Source organism: Myiozetetes cayanensis, unplaced genomic scaffold, assembly GCF_022539395.1.
Source record: "Myiozetetes cayanensis isolate MyiCay16 unplaced genomic scaffold, myiCay2020 scf5-8, whole genome shotgun sequence".
NCBI classification, from domain to species: domain Eukaryota; kingdom Metazoa; phylum Chordata; class Aves; order Passeriformes; family Tyrannidae; genus Myiozetetes; species Myiozetetes cayanensis.
Genome location: NW_026087742.1, coordinates 76,075,272 through 76,092,357, shown reverse-complemented (window position 1 = coordinate 76,092,357; position 17,086 = coordinate 76,075,272). Strand labels below are relative to the sequence as shown.

At 41.0% G+C, this 17,086-nt stretch overlaps 1 protein-coding gene across 1 annotated transcript in view; it reads right to left on the bottom strand.

Moving 5' to 3' along the window:
* HS6ST3 (heparan sulfate 6-O-sulfotransferase 3) overlaps positions 1 to 13,829 on the bottom strand; it is a 294,751-nt gene extending 280,922 nt beyond the window's left edge. Inside the window, 2 exon segments of the mRNA XM_050332462.1 lie at positions 13,002 to 13,320; positions 13,323 to 13,829. Of these exon segments, the coding sequence (XP_050188419.1) occupies positions 13,002 to 13,320; positions 13,323 to 13,533 (530 nt within the window). The 5' untranslated portion in view covers positions 13,534 to 13,829.
* Between the last annotated feature and the right edge of the window lie 3,257 nt (positions 13,830 to 17,086).

The following is a 17,086-nucleotide window of genomic DNA, read 5'->3' as shown; positions in this document are numbered from 1 at the left end:
AAAATAAAAAAGATAACAAGAAAGTAAACTTCTTAAAATTAGTTCTCAAAAAATTAAAAGAATATTAAAAATTCGACTAGTGAAATTGAACAAGCCACTGCAGAGCCAAAACACCTGCTGAAAATTGGTTTGATAGAGCTATGTGCATTCCTATGTCTTGATGAAAACAGATGTTCTATTTGGATTTCCTTGCTTATTGCTTCTATGATTAAACCATTTTTTCTTCTGTGTACCCCAGGGGTATCTCCCTCTCTACTTGTACACAAGTTCTCCTCTTTACTACATACATTTCTAGTCACATCAAACCATCACCTTTCCTTCCCAGGTTCCAGAAGCACTAGCCACCTTCCTCCTTTGCCTCTGTGGCAGGGGGACAAAGCCAGGACCTATCTACCTTCCTTCACCTGCTGGGAAGGACTCGAGTTCTCCTTGCCTCAGGACGAAACTGGGGGCCCACACTGAAGAGCTGGGGTTCAGTACTACTGTCCAACAGCTAACGGTAAAACAGGAAAATTTTCTGCCAACTCTGTCAACACTAATTTCAAATACTTTCTTCTCCAAGACATTATAAAAGTAAAAGATTGAGGCATATGCTATTGAGACAACATGCAATCATTTAATACTTTATCCTGGGAGAAACTGAACACAAATCCAAGGGAAGCAATTATAAAAGCCCTCTGAGCAGCAGCTTAAGGGAACAGACAGAAACACACAGTTACACAGAAATGCATCTTTTCTGTCCCCTGTCTGTTAAGGTAGGGGGAAAAGAGCAATTATTTTTCCTTATTGGTTTCTGTGTACCATTAGGAAGAGAGGGAACAATAAAACAAAGAATTTAGGATAGATTAAACAGGTCAATTCTGCTAGCTCTTGCAAAGCCAAACAGCTAAAAGCCCCTTCGAACTTCAGCAGGGCAGACAAGCTCAAGAGCTGAATGATTCAAGCCTGCAGCTGCCAAACGGAGATGAGCACCACTCTAACCAGCTCATTCCGTATGCAAAGCAAGCAGATACACTGCAAAGGCCATGTGAGTCACATGAGAAAAACATATAAAACAAAGGCAAAAGAGCTGGCAAGATATCAAGGACAGCAATGTGGGAGAGTGGGCAACATCAGGCTGACAAGAAGGTAAATCATGTAGGATGTAACCTGGATAATACAAGAAATAGGAGGCATCTTTAGAGAAAAAAAATGTGATTGTGGAAAAGAAACCTTTCTTTTTTTACGTGTACTTTTAAGCTCTTTTGTTATCCATACATGCGGCACAAATTGAAAATCCTCTATACATACAGTACCAAGCTTACTTCCTGAAATGATACACAACTTGCAATTTTGTTTAAAATATCGATGCAACTACAATGACCTTCTTGTTATGAATATTTCCCAATTAATTTCATTTTTTTGTATTTTGTTTGGGTTTATTTAATATTTCCATAGAAACTGCCCAATAATGGACTGGAATACAAGTAGCAGAGCATGAAACAAGAACTTTAAAATTCTATCATCCCCATCGCTCTCCTAACCAAAGCCACAGTTCTGTGTGGCCACATTTAAGCTTCCCAGTCAATCCTTTAGTCAGATACAGTCCATCAGTTTTACTACTGCTCTGTAGCAAGGCCCAGCAGTCATTTAGATGCCTGGTACTGACCCATATCACAATAGTATTATTTATCTTATTGTCAGGTATCTGGCAATTTAATAAAAATGAAAAGAGATATATCCTGATAAAAAATAACCTGCACAAGTCAGAGGCAGTGCTGCCAAACTCAACATACATTTCCATGGTTGTTGGACTGTCAGCTTTGGACAAGAGATGCAGGAGACTGGAGATCAAAATAAAGACTTTGTTGTAGAAGGTACTGTGTTACAGAGGGCCTGGGCTCTTCAGGAAGAATAGTTTCAGTTACTCCTTTTATTTAGGTAGCTACATTCTCTATTTGGAGGAAAACATTTCAATGGGCATTTTCAGGCTTTAAAAGCTTGACAAAAAGGCATGACCACTTGACTACAGTTGAGTTGAAGCTTGTGACACAAGTGTAAAATGGGGACTTGAAACCTTCACTTCACAAAACCAAAATGTTTAGTAGTAAAAATAAATACACACACAAATTATTTGAGATCACATCTACTGAATTTTTCCTGCTTAGCATTTTAAAGCATTTACACTCCACTTACAAGAAACGTAACGGCATAAGCACCAGTTCTTTGACTGTATATTTGCTGGTTTTTTTCTGGATTCTGTCTTTGCTTACAGTAGATTTTATACAGAAGCTTTGAGACTTGCACAATAGAATCTTAGATATATTGAAAGTTCAATCCAGTAACTCAACTCCGAAATACGAAAAAGAACGGCAAAGCAGTTATTCTTTCATTACAAACTCTGGGAAGTTATCTCATGTTAGCACATGACAAAGTTTTACACTATAATTTAACTGTGAACAGTTTAGTAACATTAGCACTGTAGATAGAAGTTAAAGAGCTCTGGAGAGCACTGTCTGCAATATGAATTTGGAAACCATAAAAATGCTAGCTTTATGGATAAAAATAATTTGAATTGAAGCGGTTGACTCAACACACCCTGAAATAAAAATAAAAAAAAAAAAAAAAAGACAAATATGTGACTGCCTCTTACTTACTGAATTGCTATTTGAGTTCTGTTTTATCTACCAAACTCAGTTTAATAAGAAAAAGTGGACTCTTTCAGGTACCAAAAAAGCATACCATCCCAGTTTTATAAGACATGTACAAAGGAACATATTTGTAACACATGCTTGAGGCCAACTTTACACTGGATGTTGTGGATGTACCATAATACATTAAAAAGGTTATTGCTGGTAATACGTTGTTTCTTTCGACAAATTAACATAAATGTTCACAGTGAAAGAAAATCAGTGCATATAGTCTTTATTTATAATCATAGTTTCTGATCCTACTTGAGGAATTCTTAAATTGAGGAGAGAGCAGTTAAAATATCTACATCAGTACCTTCTGATGTTGCAGTATCTTCTCCATTGTAATCTTTCTTCCCATTTTCCATAAATAAAAAGCAAACCACACACTTACCTTCAAGAAGGATTCAAGGAGCTACAGGCACATGAGTTTCATCTTCTTCCCAGGAAAGGTAATTGAGCAAATTTCCCTGAAGTAGTGGATGCTGTTCGCATTGACATCAGCAAAGGCTTTGCCATACTGGTGAGACAGGGAACAGGTGTTGGCATGCTATACAAAATCCAGCTGGTGGCTGATTACTTGTGGTGTCACTCAATAACTGGGGCAGTGATGCCAATGTTGTTTAAAGGTCTGTATTAATGACCTGAATGGTGGGCCAGAGTCTGGTCTCAGCAGGTTCAGGGGCAACCCCACACTGGAGAAAGAGATCAATTCTCCAGAGAACAGTGTTTCTATTTTGAGCAACTTCAAGAGGCAAGAGAACTGCATTGATGGGAAACTCATGAAGATCAACCAAGGTAAATGGTTTACTGTGGGAGTGGTGGGACAGAGAAGCTGTGGATCACCCATCCCTGGAAGTGTTCAAGGCTGGGTTGGATGAGGCATTGAGCAACCTGGTCTAGTGAAAGGTGTCCCTGCCCACGGCAGGGGGGTTGGAATTAGATGATCTTTAATGTACCTTTCAACCCAAACCATTGTATGATTCTATGATTCTAAGCAAAAGAAAAAATTTGCACCTGAGGTAAAGTAAGAACACACAAGACACACTGAGCATGGAGTGGCTAGGACACAGTTCTGCAGAAATAGATCTGGGGTTCCTGGTGGACACTATATTGAATAACTGACAACAATAACCCTTTGGAAGTGTAGCAGGCTAACCAAGTATTCAGGCTATGTTGGCAGGAGCTACTAAGTCGGGGGAAGTGATTTCCCCACACTCCCCAGTTCAGCACTGGTGAGACAGCATCTCGATAGACCTTCATATAGTCTCTATAGAGAAGCCAAAACCAGACTCTTTTTAGATGCACACAGCAATAAGACAGGAAGAAATTAACACAATTTGGATAATGGAACATTCCTGCCAGGTGAGAAGAAAAGCTCTTTCCCTATGCGAGTAACAAAACACTAGAGAGGTTGCTCAGAGACACCAGGGCATCTCCACCCCTGGAGTTATTCAAAGTGTCTGGGCAAAGCCCAGAGCAACCTGCTCTAGTTAGACTGACTTTTAAGCAAGGGTATCAGCTAAATGACTGCCAGAGGTCCCTTCCTACATGATTCTATAATAAATCCAAGTGACTAGTAGTAGAAAATAAGACAATATTTCATAAAGTTACTCTTTCCATTTGAACCTTGTTAAGTCAGCAACAGAAATGATATAGCTTTAGCCTGACAGAGGCTTTTCTGGCAGGAAAACAAAGGTTTTGCAGTTATAAAAGTTATTCATCACTCATACTGGAAACTTCTCGGAAAATAATAGTCCTACTTCCATCACTAAAAATTAAGGTCTAGTTAAAGGATGAAAACAATACCTGAGAACTCTGCTACTAGAGATTTACAGTGTTGGAGCTAAAGATGCTTGATTTAACATTTGGTTCTCTTATTAAAACACTTATCTGACTTGAGAAACCTAGAGAAAGAAAATACCTGTGTAAGGCAGGAGCTCAAACTAGCTAGTACTTAGATTGCTCATTATATCTGTATTTTTCTCTTCCAGCAAGTATGAAAGAACATATGGAGAGCTTTAAACCCTAAACCTGTTTTATTTGGGAAAAAAATGAACTTTCAAATTGCATCATTTTGATTCCTCCTTGACACTGCAAGACTGTAGCACTACTTCTGCTCCCTGCTTTCTTCTGCCCTCTGCCAGACTTCACTCTCACTTCAGGCTCACAGCTTATTCCTACTCTGCTTCTCCTCTTTCTTAAGGGAGTTCCTCAAGCAAACACTATCAACTGCTATTCCACCTACCCCCACATTCTCAGCCATAGCCTATGTGCAAAGACACATGGAATTAAAGTTAAAAATTGGAAGCAGACACTTCCAAATGTGAAAATACACAAACACCAAGATACAAACGTACTTGCTGCTTCAACAAAATCCAGCTAACAAAACAAGTTATAAATGCTACTACTTGGTTAAGTAAAAAAATTACGCTTTTCCCCAAAACACTACATCTAAAATTTCATTTAACATACATTTAAAAGGATAAGTCTTACAAATGGCAATCTGGAAGTCAGCAAATTCTTTACATTGATATTATTACAATTTCGACGAAAATTTTAAAAAAACATTTTTTATTAGTGCTTTGTGAAGTGCGCCTCCTTTTTTCACTTATCTCCCTTTCAAGTTAACTTGTTTGCATAAAGGCAACTTTTCTGAAACATGTCAGCTCCTCCACATACATCCTGAAGGGGCCATTTCCTTCTAATACTAAACAGCACCAGGACCCATGAGGCCAGACTTTCATCAAATCAAGTTAATGCACAGAACTGGTAAGTATACTCTCAAGTCAATTATGAATATGGTTTGTTCCATCCTTTGGAAACTGAAGTTGCATCTGCTCATTGCTTTCCCCATCCCAATATTATTCTTCGTATGGCATTCAAAGTTCCCCCACTACTATTCCAGTATGTTTGGCATCTCTATCAGTTTGTAGACACTCAGAGCCACAGTTCAACCTGCATGATCCTGTCACTTTCACAACTGACACAGAACTGCATTAATGCAACACTTCTGTCTGAAATCCTCTTTATATCAAACCTTTTCTAACAGATTACTAATTTTTAAAGAAAAAAAAGGGGTTAAGACATTAAGCTTAAACCATTAACTAAAAGACAAACCCCCTCCCTCCTTTTTCTTAGATGACTTTAAGCTGAGGGCCAAACTCCAGATCTTTGCAGAAGTGTACATGAGGCCACTTAACAGTAAACGTCACAACTGAACTGAAGACCTTAGAGACTGAAAATAATAGGCCCTATCCTTACAAGAATACATTTTATACTTTCTTGGTCAATACATATTGAGATCTTGAGCACTGATCATGTAACAGACCACAAGTACTTCAAGAGTTAATCATTTTGCTCCTCTAGAATTTCCCCTGAAAGAAGATTCATGCCATCTTGAATAAAATCCCAAAATAGTTCTGTTGATAATTTTCCCTCCTAATATAGTAGTTGTTTCACGGTTGAATCATTGTATCATAATGACAGTCCAAATCAGACTCTTAATTCATACAATCAGCCTCCTACACAGTGTTTGAAAAACTTTATTCATCAGTAACAGAACTTTGAAGGGACTTTAAGTTACCTTTCTGAGGCAACTGGGAACATTAAGACATCCAATGTAGCATTAGAAGTTTGGGTTATAAATACTTGCAGAGAATAGGGAGCAAATTGAATGCAATACCAAATACATTAAAGAATACAGGCTTTCCCTTGCTTTCTTTAGGTCTGATTCTGCACAGACAGCAGCAGAGTCCTTACATTATATACAAGCTCAATTCACTGCCATGGCTGCACCAAACTCTGCAAGGAAATGCTTTACTCTTGCTGACTTGGAAAGTAACACATGAAAACTGTCAACACACCTGAAGGGAGAAATCATTCATTTCAACCACATCTCTGCGCTTTCCATTCAGCTTCTCTGTGATCACTAGAGCTGAGCTGGCAGAGATTTATTCCTTCTCCACAGAGTTCTAAAAAAAATAACCCATGAGTAAGCTCACAATTTTATCCCTATTTTTGCCATTGGCTGGGTCTACAGATTTCATCTCTATCTGTGTAATGGTATTACATAGCATGTTTTCCCACTCACACTGTAAATTTTCTCATTCTACCACAAATCGATATATACCCTAATGTTATGTAAGAATTTAAGCAATGTCCTACTCAAGAGGATTGGAAATGATTCTAAATTAGGCAGCTAGTTAATATAAATTAAAAAGCATCTTAGTAACACGAGAAAGTTATGACAGCTGATATGTCTTATAGCACTGTACGGTCTTAGGGGATCCTCCTGACACTTCCACTCTTTTTTCTCCCACAGGATTTCTCTGTCTGGCTCCTGCAAAAAGAAGAGAATAGCTCCTTCATTTTACAGAAGATCTTATTAGACAGTCTATTTTCCAGAATGAGATACCAGAAGCAGCCAAATTTTCTTGGGTAAACCACTAAATTCTCTTCCAGATAACTAGAAGAACTGCTGTTCAGGTAATCATTTTCATAATATGCATCTTCCTGACTCAAAACTTATAACTTCACAGTTATCTGCAGATTACAATGATGGGTGAATAAGAACAATCCATCTCTGACTGAAATAATGCTGACCACTGTTTTAACATTACTAGCAATTAACAGCAAAACATGAGTTCTTGTCATTTTTTTAGGTAACCTGTTGAGATTTACTGCAATAGCTTCAAAAGTCTGAAGACAAGACTTATCTTTGAAAAGTTTTCTAGAGCTGTGACAATCCTGATGGCGAAAAGTTCTATGCACAGCAATCATTTTGTCTGCTACTATGGGCAAGGGAAACCTCACAGGTGACACAGTGAAAAAAGTAGTTAAGGAGAGTAGCTAGTTGTTGCCACAAGTTCTAGACAAGTTGTTTTTACACGCATTGAAGCGAAGACTAGTAGACAGTGTTACTGTCTCAACTTGGATCAAATCAGTCTAATTTCCCTCTAAAATACAGTAATTGACTTCAAATAGGGACATTAAAATTAAATGCTTTTCAAAAAAAAAAAAAGAAAAGAAATTATTACTTTGGACAGCATCTCCAATTAGTAACATAAGCCAGAAAAACACAGCCTAGAAAAAAAAACATCATGTGGCAGGGGCAGAACACCCAGCAAAGCAATACTGAGAGATATAAACAAAAATAAACAAAAGTTTATTACAAAGGGATTTCATTCTATTCAATGTTTTCATCAACAACATGGATGCTGAATAGAAAACACATTTATTAAATATGCCAATAATGAAAAGCTAGGAAGGACAGAAAAATTAAATCAATTTTGCAAATTAAAGACATTGACAAAAGACAAATGAAATCCATTGGACAATGGAAATATAAGTAGTAGTCTTTAAAGAAAACAAATAATGTCTAAATCCCAAGCTGACAGTCAATGTCAGGCAATTGCGAAATGGCAAACATCAGTGAAGTGTACAGCCACAAACACAACTTCCAGAATAAGCAAAATAATCTTTTTTGGTCCACTTGGCACTGTACTCACAGTGGAGCATCACTTTTCAAGAAAACAACTGACATAGAAGAGGAGGAAACAAAGAATGGCCTTCAATAAATATAGAGCGAACTGGATTTTCAGCCTATTCATAATTTTCAATTAGCACTCTTACATTTTTGTGATGATCATAGTTATCACAACTGCAAAGATTAGAGTTCATCTTATGCTCTGTTACTGCTAGAGGTTTAAAAATACTCAATAGTCAAATAAAGAACTGCATAAGAAGAAAAAGGAATCCTACTGACAGTTTCTATTCAACTCTCTTCGTTCCATGACTCGTGGGTTTACTGTTGATTTACACTTCCACAGAATAATGGAGCACACAGTAAGTTAAACAGACACAAGGAAATGGAGAGTATAATGGAAGCAAATTAATGAAAACCAATAGTTTTGAAGACTAAACTGCATAGACAATAAAGCTTATGGGGTTTACACAATTCAAGTGATTTCACTGTTTTATATCAGAAAATTAGACAACACTTCCAATACAGTGTTCTTTCAAGTGTTTAAAAGACTGCCTTCCTAGTTTAATCAAACTTGTAATTCATAATAATGAATAATTATTAATTATATTGCAGGTACATCAGCAAGGGAGAAAATGTGCCTTGATCAGGACTCCTCTGAATCCCTTATACATAGATCAGAGAGGCAACGCAAACGCTACCTCACACACCAAGTTTTACCTGGTAACCTAACAGAGGCAGACAATCAGTTTGGACAACGTCTCTGCAATATTAGATGTGGAACTCTTCTCATCTAGTTTTAGACATCAAGTCCCAATTCACAATTTTAGTCTTTCCTTGCTATCAGTGAACGGAAGAACCGCCCCTCCAGACGACAATTCAGCAAGTCTCAGACATGTCTTAGACACTCCAAAGGACTGTCTGTATTATTCTGTTTCTCCCCACTGTCTACAGAGACAGTCTAGTATCACTCACTCAGAATTGACACCAACTCTTCCCTGGTATCCCAGATTAGATGTCTTAACAACATTTCTCTTCCCTTTCTTTCCTCAAGCAATGCTGGCTAAGACTCCACAGTCTTGGCTTCTTGGCACTGCTGAAGGAAAGACTAGTTCCAGAGTTTAAGCTGAACATAAGAATCACCAACTTCAGTGACTTCCAGAGAGGGGAGGGCAAAGCAAATACACAACAGACCATATTTTAGAAAAGGAGGGGGGGGGGGGGAATCCCAAAACCCAAAAAGGATTCCATGCCAGTCTCAGTTACTTTCTGCTCTAACAGCCATTCTGTTAAGTGGCAAGGGGCAGGGAAGGAATGGACTATGCTACTGATACAAGAAATTCCTTACGGACGTAACTGCATCTACACGGGAAGAGTCTCACTGCTTTAATAATACTAATTATTTGTAATGTTGATCTAAAAACTACACTAATAAGAATTTAATTTAAAACTGCATCAGCTGCACACCCTTCTCAATATCATCACTATCCAAATAGCAACTTTCATAAAAGCGAAAGCTACACATTAGTATGAAAAACTAATAGCCTGGCCCCGTAAACACTTAAACAGGTATTTCAGCAGAACCTCTAACATACTGAAAATTAAAACATATGCAAATGTTTGAAGAAGTAAAGTCTACAGTTGTTGTTTTGGTTTGGTAATTTTTTGAAGTAATGTCATTCAAAAGAATTACTTTGCTTTTAAACAAAAGAAAAACCTTCACAATAGCATCTGATACATTGACAACAGCCAACTTTTCATACTGAAGTGCCTAAGCTGGGAGAAGTCACACCATATCATTAAGTCACACAAAAAGTTCACGCTGGCACATGGGCTTAGAGAAGTTCAAATTTTTGGACCACAGCAGCAATTTCTGCCACATGTTCCTGCTTGGGTCCTGAGACTTAAAGTCCAACATTAGAAACAGGAAAAACTAAGACAAATTCTCTTCAAAAGCCTAATGAGATTTAAGAAGTAAAACACCTTTAAAGACACTGTCCATGAAAGACGAAGACCCAGGGTGAGGAGAGGTTGTGCTTCACATGTCTTCTAGGACCTTTAGGACCATTATCCACTCCCTCCTTTCCCTACCAGCTAGCCCCTTCCCCCGTGAATTCTAATTATAGTTTCCTCATGAAATCTTCTGAAGACCTGTGTTAAAAGGTAGGACTTAATCTAACTTGTAATATTACTAGCCATCTAAGAAATAAAATTTTCAGAATGAGCAGATATACACTATAAATTTTTTATTCCCTCTATGTAATAAAAGACCACATATACAGAGATGTGAAAGAACAGATTATACTAACACTTGCTACGTGGAGAAACAAATAAAGTTCTAAAATACACTTAACATCTACCCTGCATCAAATACAAGGCACAAGAAATCAAACGCATTGGTACTCAAAGTCATAAAATGGTTTGTCCCACTAACCACAAATAAAATCCATTGTAATGTATTTAACCAATTGAGCCTAATCTTCTGACACCACAGCTGGAAGGCAGAACAGAAAAGTTGAGCTATTTAAGGAAGTTTAATGTCTCAAATACATTCAGAAGCTTTAAAGGATGACTTAAAAATAATCGGTATGCTTTATGTTAGACTCATATGCTAGTTTCTTGCCTATTTTAGGCATGCAGCCTCCTCAATTCACCATTCGGACATTAAAAAAAGACTTAGATGCACGCCTCTAATAGTACAGCAAAGTAGTTTGGGCTTGATTCCAAATTCACCAGAAGCAAAGACATTCACAGCAGAGACAATCCATACTTCAGGGCTATTTGATTCCTTTTAGAGCTCCTTGAAAAGCTGAATTCAAGCTACATGATCATAATGAGGAAACAAAGGGGAAATTGTAAAGGTGTCCTCCTAGCACAGGATATAATACAGGAATGAACAAGTATTAGAACGATGAAACAAAATTATTCACAGCACTTTACTCATATAAGTAAAGACAAATCAAGAAGTGCAATATTACACTAACCAAATCACTCACTAACTAAACAAACTAAACAAAAAACAGTAACCAAAAAAAGTTAAGAAAACACCATTCACCTATAGTGGTGAAATATCACCACGTCTTTCTTAAATCAAAATAACTACTAACCATCCACTAAATAACTAGTTTTAGTTATATTTAGTTAATTAAAAACAATCATGTTTTTAATTATTAGTACTGAAACTACCACTCTGATTTTAGTGTCCATGTGTAGTCTCTGCAATTGAATTCAGGATTCAACTGTTTACCTGCTAGTATTCGTCACAAGAGAGAAAAAGTGGACTTAAGCGGCAGATTATGTGTTTTCAAGCATTTTTACAAGCATTACTCTTCCTCCCCCCTCCCCGTTTTACATTACAAGTTTCTCAAATATTCCTTAAAGCTGAACAGCTACCAACAAGTTATTTTGTCCTTGAAGGCATTCACAGCATTTCTCTTCCATTAGCACACAAACACATACACTTCATCTTCAGCTAAATTATTCTTCCATAAAATTATATGAATTACCTTAACAGTATTCTGCAAGTACAGTCCAAGTCCACAACCATCCACAATAAATTCAAATTAACCTGACTGGAGTCTTTCCAAATGTGACTAGCTTTGCAGTATGGGAGGGCCTTTGATGATCACATCAAATAATCTTCAAATTTTTCAACAACAACAATAATCAACTCTACTGTCTTGATGAATAAGCCCTGTGAAAATGTGTCCATGCATTTCATGGACTGTACATGTTTTTAAATTACAAGATACAAAACACAACGTATGAGTAGTTCTACTGAAGATTTAAAGTTTGTGGACTTGTAAAATCAAGATGGATACTAAAATGAAAGAACATAAGGTATCTTTTTACTTTTTAAAAAGGTATTTTTCCTATATTTTCCTACATATTTTATAGATGTTGAAGTTACAATTATTGAAGTGCAGAGGTTTAAGAGCAAATTCATCTCATAACTCCTTAATACACATGTTCAAAACGAATCATACAAATACAGACAGGATGTAATACTATCCTGAAAAATCTGATTGAATGGTAAATAAATCAGAACAAAGTCCAAAACTTACTTAATCACCCAGAGCTATCTCTTATCTAGAAGAATCACCCATCTGAAGTTATTCCACGTTTAAAACAGACAAGACCTTTCACAAGACTCAACAGAAACAATACGGAAAGAGGCAGAATGCACACAAAATTCCGTTTTCCACTGCCGTTAGATCAACAAAGGGAACTAACAGTGAGATTTTTGCTAGGACTGCGTTCCCTGCACAGAGCCTGGCACACATGGTCGCCTTACTCTGAGCTTGCCCGTACAGAGAGCGGTCAGTACACCGCGGGAAGCAGAGAACCAGCCTATCTGCCAAGAAGAAACACGGGGGAAAGAGAGTTTAAGGGCTTCTGGATACTTCAAACTCCCGTAGTTACATGATTCAGCAGCTGCAACGATCTATCAGATTCTGCAGGGGCACTCTACTTACTGCACAAGAGCGTAGCGTTTTGTTTAAAACAACTTTCTAAAGGAGAAATAGACAGGAGAAACTCGCACGGAAATGAGAGGAGTTCTCTCGCCGATCTGTACAAAAGGCAGAGATGCAGGCGCGCTGCGTGGAATCCGCACAAACCTGAGGCGAAGCGAAAGCACGACAGGTAACACACACGGAGGGCAACCACCCAAACCCCAAACCAGAACCTCCGCCAAAACCTCTCCCCACCGTTTGCTTCTGAACGACGGCGGCGGACAATTCTCGCCCAACTGCCGGGGAGCGGGAACCGCTGACAGGGCGCCTTCCCGCGGCACTGGGAAAGGCGGGATGTGATTTTGGGCACCTGGAAACCAGACACTGACTGACCTGAGGGTGCGGTTGCCGGCGCATCCGCGGCGCTCCATGGCGGCGGGCACGCAGCTGGTGAGCTCGGTCCAGTCGGCGTGCAGCCCGCAGCTCCAGCCGGTGGAGAAGCGGGAGAAGAGCCAGGTGTCCTTGTCGCCGCCCGGGCGGTGGCAGGCGCACTTCTTCTGCCCGGCCCGGCAGTAGCAGGGCTGCTCCAGGTGGATGTTGCGCACCAGGTGCCGCCCGAAGGTGGTGCCGCCCGTCTTCTGGATGTGGAGGAAGACGATCACGTCGCGTCCCCGCATGTCGAACCGCACCCGCCGGCACAGCTCCCCCGTGCGAACGGGAACTTGGCCGCCAGCCGCGGCAGCGCCGCCGCCTCCTCCTCCTCCTCCTGCTCCGCCGGGCCCCCCCCGCGGCGGGCGGCCGAGGCCGGCGGGCGGCGCGGGCAGGCGGCGCCGGGGCAGGCGGGCGACACGTACTGGTAGACGATGAGCAGGAAGAGCAGCGCCAGCAGCGGCGGCAGCAGCCACCTGTTGGAGCGCTCGTCCATGGCGGGGCGCGGGGACGGTGCGACGCGGGATCAGGCGCTGCCGGGCGCTGCCGGGGCGGCCGCCCCGCTCGGATCCCGCAGCCGAGGAGCGCCCGGCTCCCTCCCGGACGGCATGGTCCTGCCGGGCGGCCGCAGCTCGCCCCGCTCAGCGCAGCGCGCCGCGCCGCATCCCGCCCGAGGCGGCCATCCCGCGCCCGCTCCCCGCGATGGGGGGGCGAAGGCGCCGAGCGCGGTTCCCGGGACGCGCTGCCAGCTGCAGCGGCGGGAGCAGCGGCTCCCGATGCCAACCCCGCTCCGCCGGCACCTCCGCCGGCAACTCCGCAGCCCAAACACACCGCCCGGCTCCCGGCGGGGCACGCCCCGCCCCCGCCCGCCCGCCGGCCAATCGCGGCGCAGCCGGCCGCACCAACGGCCAATGGGCGGGCGCAGCACGCCGGCCCTGCCGCCAATGAGCGCGGGCGGCGCGGGCGGCGGGGGCGGTGGGAGTCGCTCCTCGCGCCCCGCCGGGTGCCGGACGGGACCGGCCGCGCGCGGGTGGGCGGGGGAAGGCAGAGCAGCCAATGAGGCGCCGGGGGCGGGGCGAAAGGCAGCCAATGGGGTGGAGCGGCGGCGCCTGCAGGTGAGGGAGGCTCTGTTAAAGTGCTTCGCGTCCCGCTGTTGTCCCGCAGGGAAAGGGGATCTCTTATAGTTCGCGGCTTCAAGCCTGCGTTTGTAACCTCGAGTGCTTCACACCCCGCAGGCTAACTAATTCATTGCAGGTTATACCTGATCCGCCTTGCTTCTGGTTCTTGCGGTCTTCAGAGCACGAAGTCGCAAGCGCTGAACGGACCTCGGAGAAAACTTTTATCTCCCCGAGGCACTAACATTGGCTCCCCAGCAGCTGCTCTATCGATATTTCAGAAGTCCGTTTTTCAGTCTCTTTCGCATATTTACAACAATCCACTACCTGAAACTGTGCTGCTTTTCCTATTGAAAACTGTTTTAAGTAGACATTCAAATCTTTAGCTCGCAGGTCCCACTTAACCGAGTTTTGCCAAAAAAAAAACCCCACTGTTTTTCCTGCAATGAGTTCTCCATAATTTTATAAGTCTCTTACAACCACTTCATACCCAAAACCAAGCCTAGTACAGCTCCTGGATTATAATATATTAATATGCAGAGCATTTTGTGTTAGAACTGATTGCACATCTCGGTTATTTAATTACAGAATGCCTTATTTACTGAGGGATTAATTAGATATCTGACAGTGCTAAAGCAACTTTCTTCCTCAACTCTGAGGACAACTTCACCTCTGGAAGGCTAATAACAGAAGAGCAGTGCCTTCCCCTGGGATCATTTAACTTTAGAACTTATAAAAATAGACAAATGTATTTTAAGCTGACGATTTTTATGTGGAAAGGAAGAATACTTGCACTCTTGGAGTGGGGTGTTGGCTCCCATTAACGCTTGCCAGAAGTAATAGAAATTTCCATAAAATTGTCTAAAACTCTAGTGTTGCAAGGTGTCCCCAAGAACAACAGCCTACACCACGCAGCTTCAAACAGACAAATATACCACATACACACGCACACTTCCTGTGCCACACAGCAGTGTTACAGTATTTCACCGGTAAAAGTCTGAGAGTGGCATATTTTTGGGTCTTGCCGAAACATTAAAAGAGATGATGCACTTTTGTGAAATTTTGTACAAAGAACGCCATGGATTACCTGGTGTGTGGCTGTACAAGCCACACACCACAGTACTGGGAGCCCAGTCCCTTCATCCTTTGGAAGAAGAATGCAAAGTCTAGTGTCAAACCAGCCTCTTCAGTCTTCTTCCTCTAATAACAAGAGGTGTGCACCCACCGACTTTTACTAAAATATACAACAGCAATTTTGCCTTGGAAAATTACCATGTTCTTTGCCAGCATGAGCAGCAGAGCACCTTCTTTAGAGACACCAGATTCTCTTCTCTGCTTTGACCACCACCATGCTCACTTGCTTTCAGACTCCCTGTGCCTCCCAAGTGTGGATTTAGTGAGGTTGCCTCTTAACCTCTCTTTTACTAGGTGACAGGAAGCCTGTCCCAGAGAAATTTAAATACTTATACATGTAAGATACAGTAGCATTTTGTTCTCAGCTCAGCCTATTCATTACCTAACAAGTAATGTGGGTAAATTCATATTTGAAATAAAACACTGCTAAAAGATTGAGGTTGAATTATCTCTCATCATGCTTTTAGTAAGATACAGAAATGCTATTATAATTTAAGATTTTCTCAGATTGATTACACCGTACCTTCTGCTCCATGAAAAGAAGCTCAAAGCTAAAGTTGCAAATCAGAAATACTGAATTTCAGTTACATTTTAAATTCTTTTTTGTATAAACTTACTCAAGACAGTTACTGATTCATGAAGACTGGCAAAAAAATTGATGTATAAGAGAAGTAAAAATATTTATAATGAGGTTTAGATGAAAAATTTGACTTTTAAAAGCTCTCTTTTTTCCGAAACTAGCAAAAAAATACTTGCAGTACCACATGAATCAGCGTGTTGATGCAGCTTTCAAAGACAGGTTTTTACTTACGAATTTTAGAGTCCTTAATGGTGGTCTGTGGACCATGACTTGTGTAGATTCACAACCCAGAGAACATCCAACCACCACCCGGGGCTTCCCAATGGTACACAGGGTGTGCAGGTACACCCTGAGTTATACTGGCCCTAGTTTGGATAGCAGCTGGGAGTCTTGAGTGAACATGGGTCTCATCATACTCATCAGAGGCAAAGTATCCCTACACAGAGAACTTAGTGTCTTCATTTGGTAGTAGTTTATGTTCTCTTTATAGAGGTCTGTGTAGGGGCCCCGTTGTATTGGCACCAATGAAACAACGATACAGGTCATTTTAGAAACCACCAGTCATGTTTCTGACATTTTAATGGGAACACAACTGGGTTCAAAATGAACACCTAAGAATTGCAAGCACTTTTCAATATCAACATTTCCCCTTTCAAATATCACTCATCTATAAATCTCCAATGACACTTTAATTACAAGGAAAATCCAAAGTCAGTTATAAGCTAGTTTTGAGATACTCTTATAAAATGAATGTAGTTCCTGTAAATTTTCTGTAGGTTTAGAGAGAGACATTTTACAAGAGCATTTAAGGACAGGACAAGGGGGAATGGCTTCAAGCTGAAAGACAGTAGGTTTAGATGGGATATGAGGAAGAAATTCTTTACTGTGATGGTTGTGAGGCATGGGAACAAGCTGCCCAGATGTGGATACCCCATCTCTGGAAGTGTTCCAAGCCAGGTTGGAACACTTTGAGCAATCTTGTCTAGTGAAAGGTATCTTTGGCCATGTCCAGGGGGACTGGAACTGGATGGTCTTTAAAGTCCCATCCAACCCAGGCCATTCTATGATTCTATTATTTAAAAATACAGCAACTACAGGTAAGACTTGAGATGCTTTTATTTCTAAGGTAATAATTCTCCAAGATCTTATGCTGTCATCAGATATCTCAGAGTTCACCAAGCATTCAAATAAAATAACCCTTAAATTACCTATTCCTCATG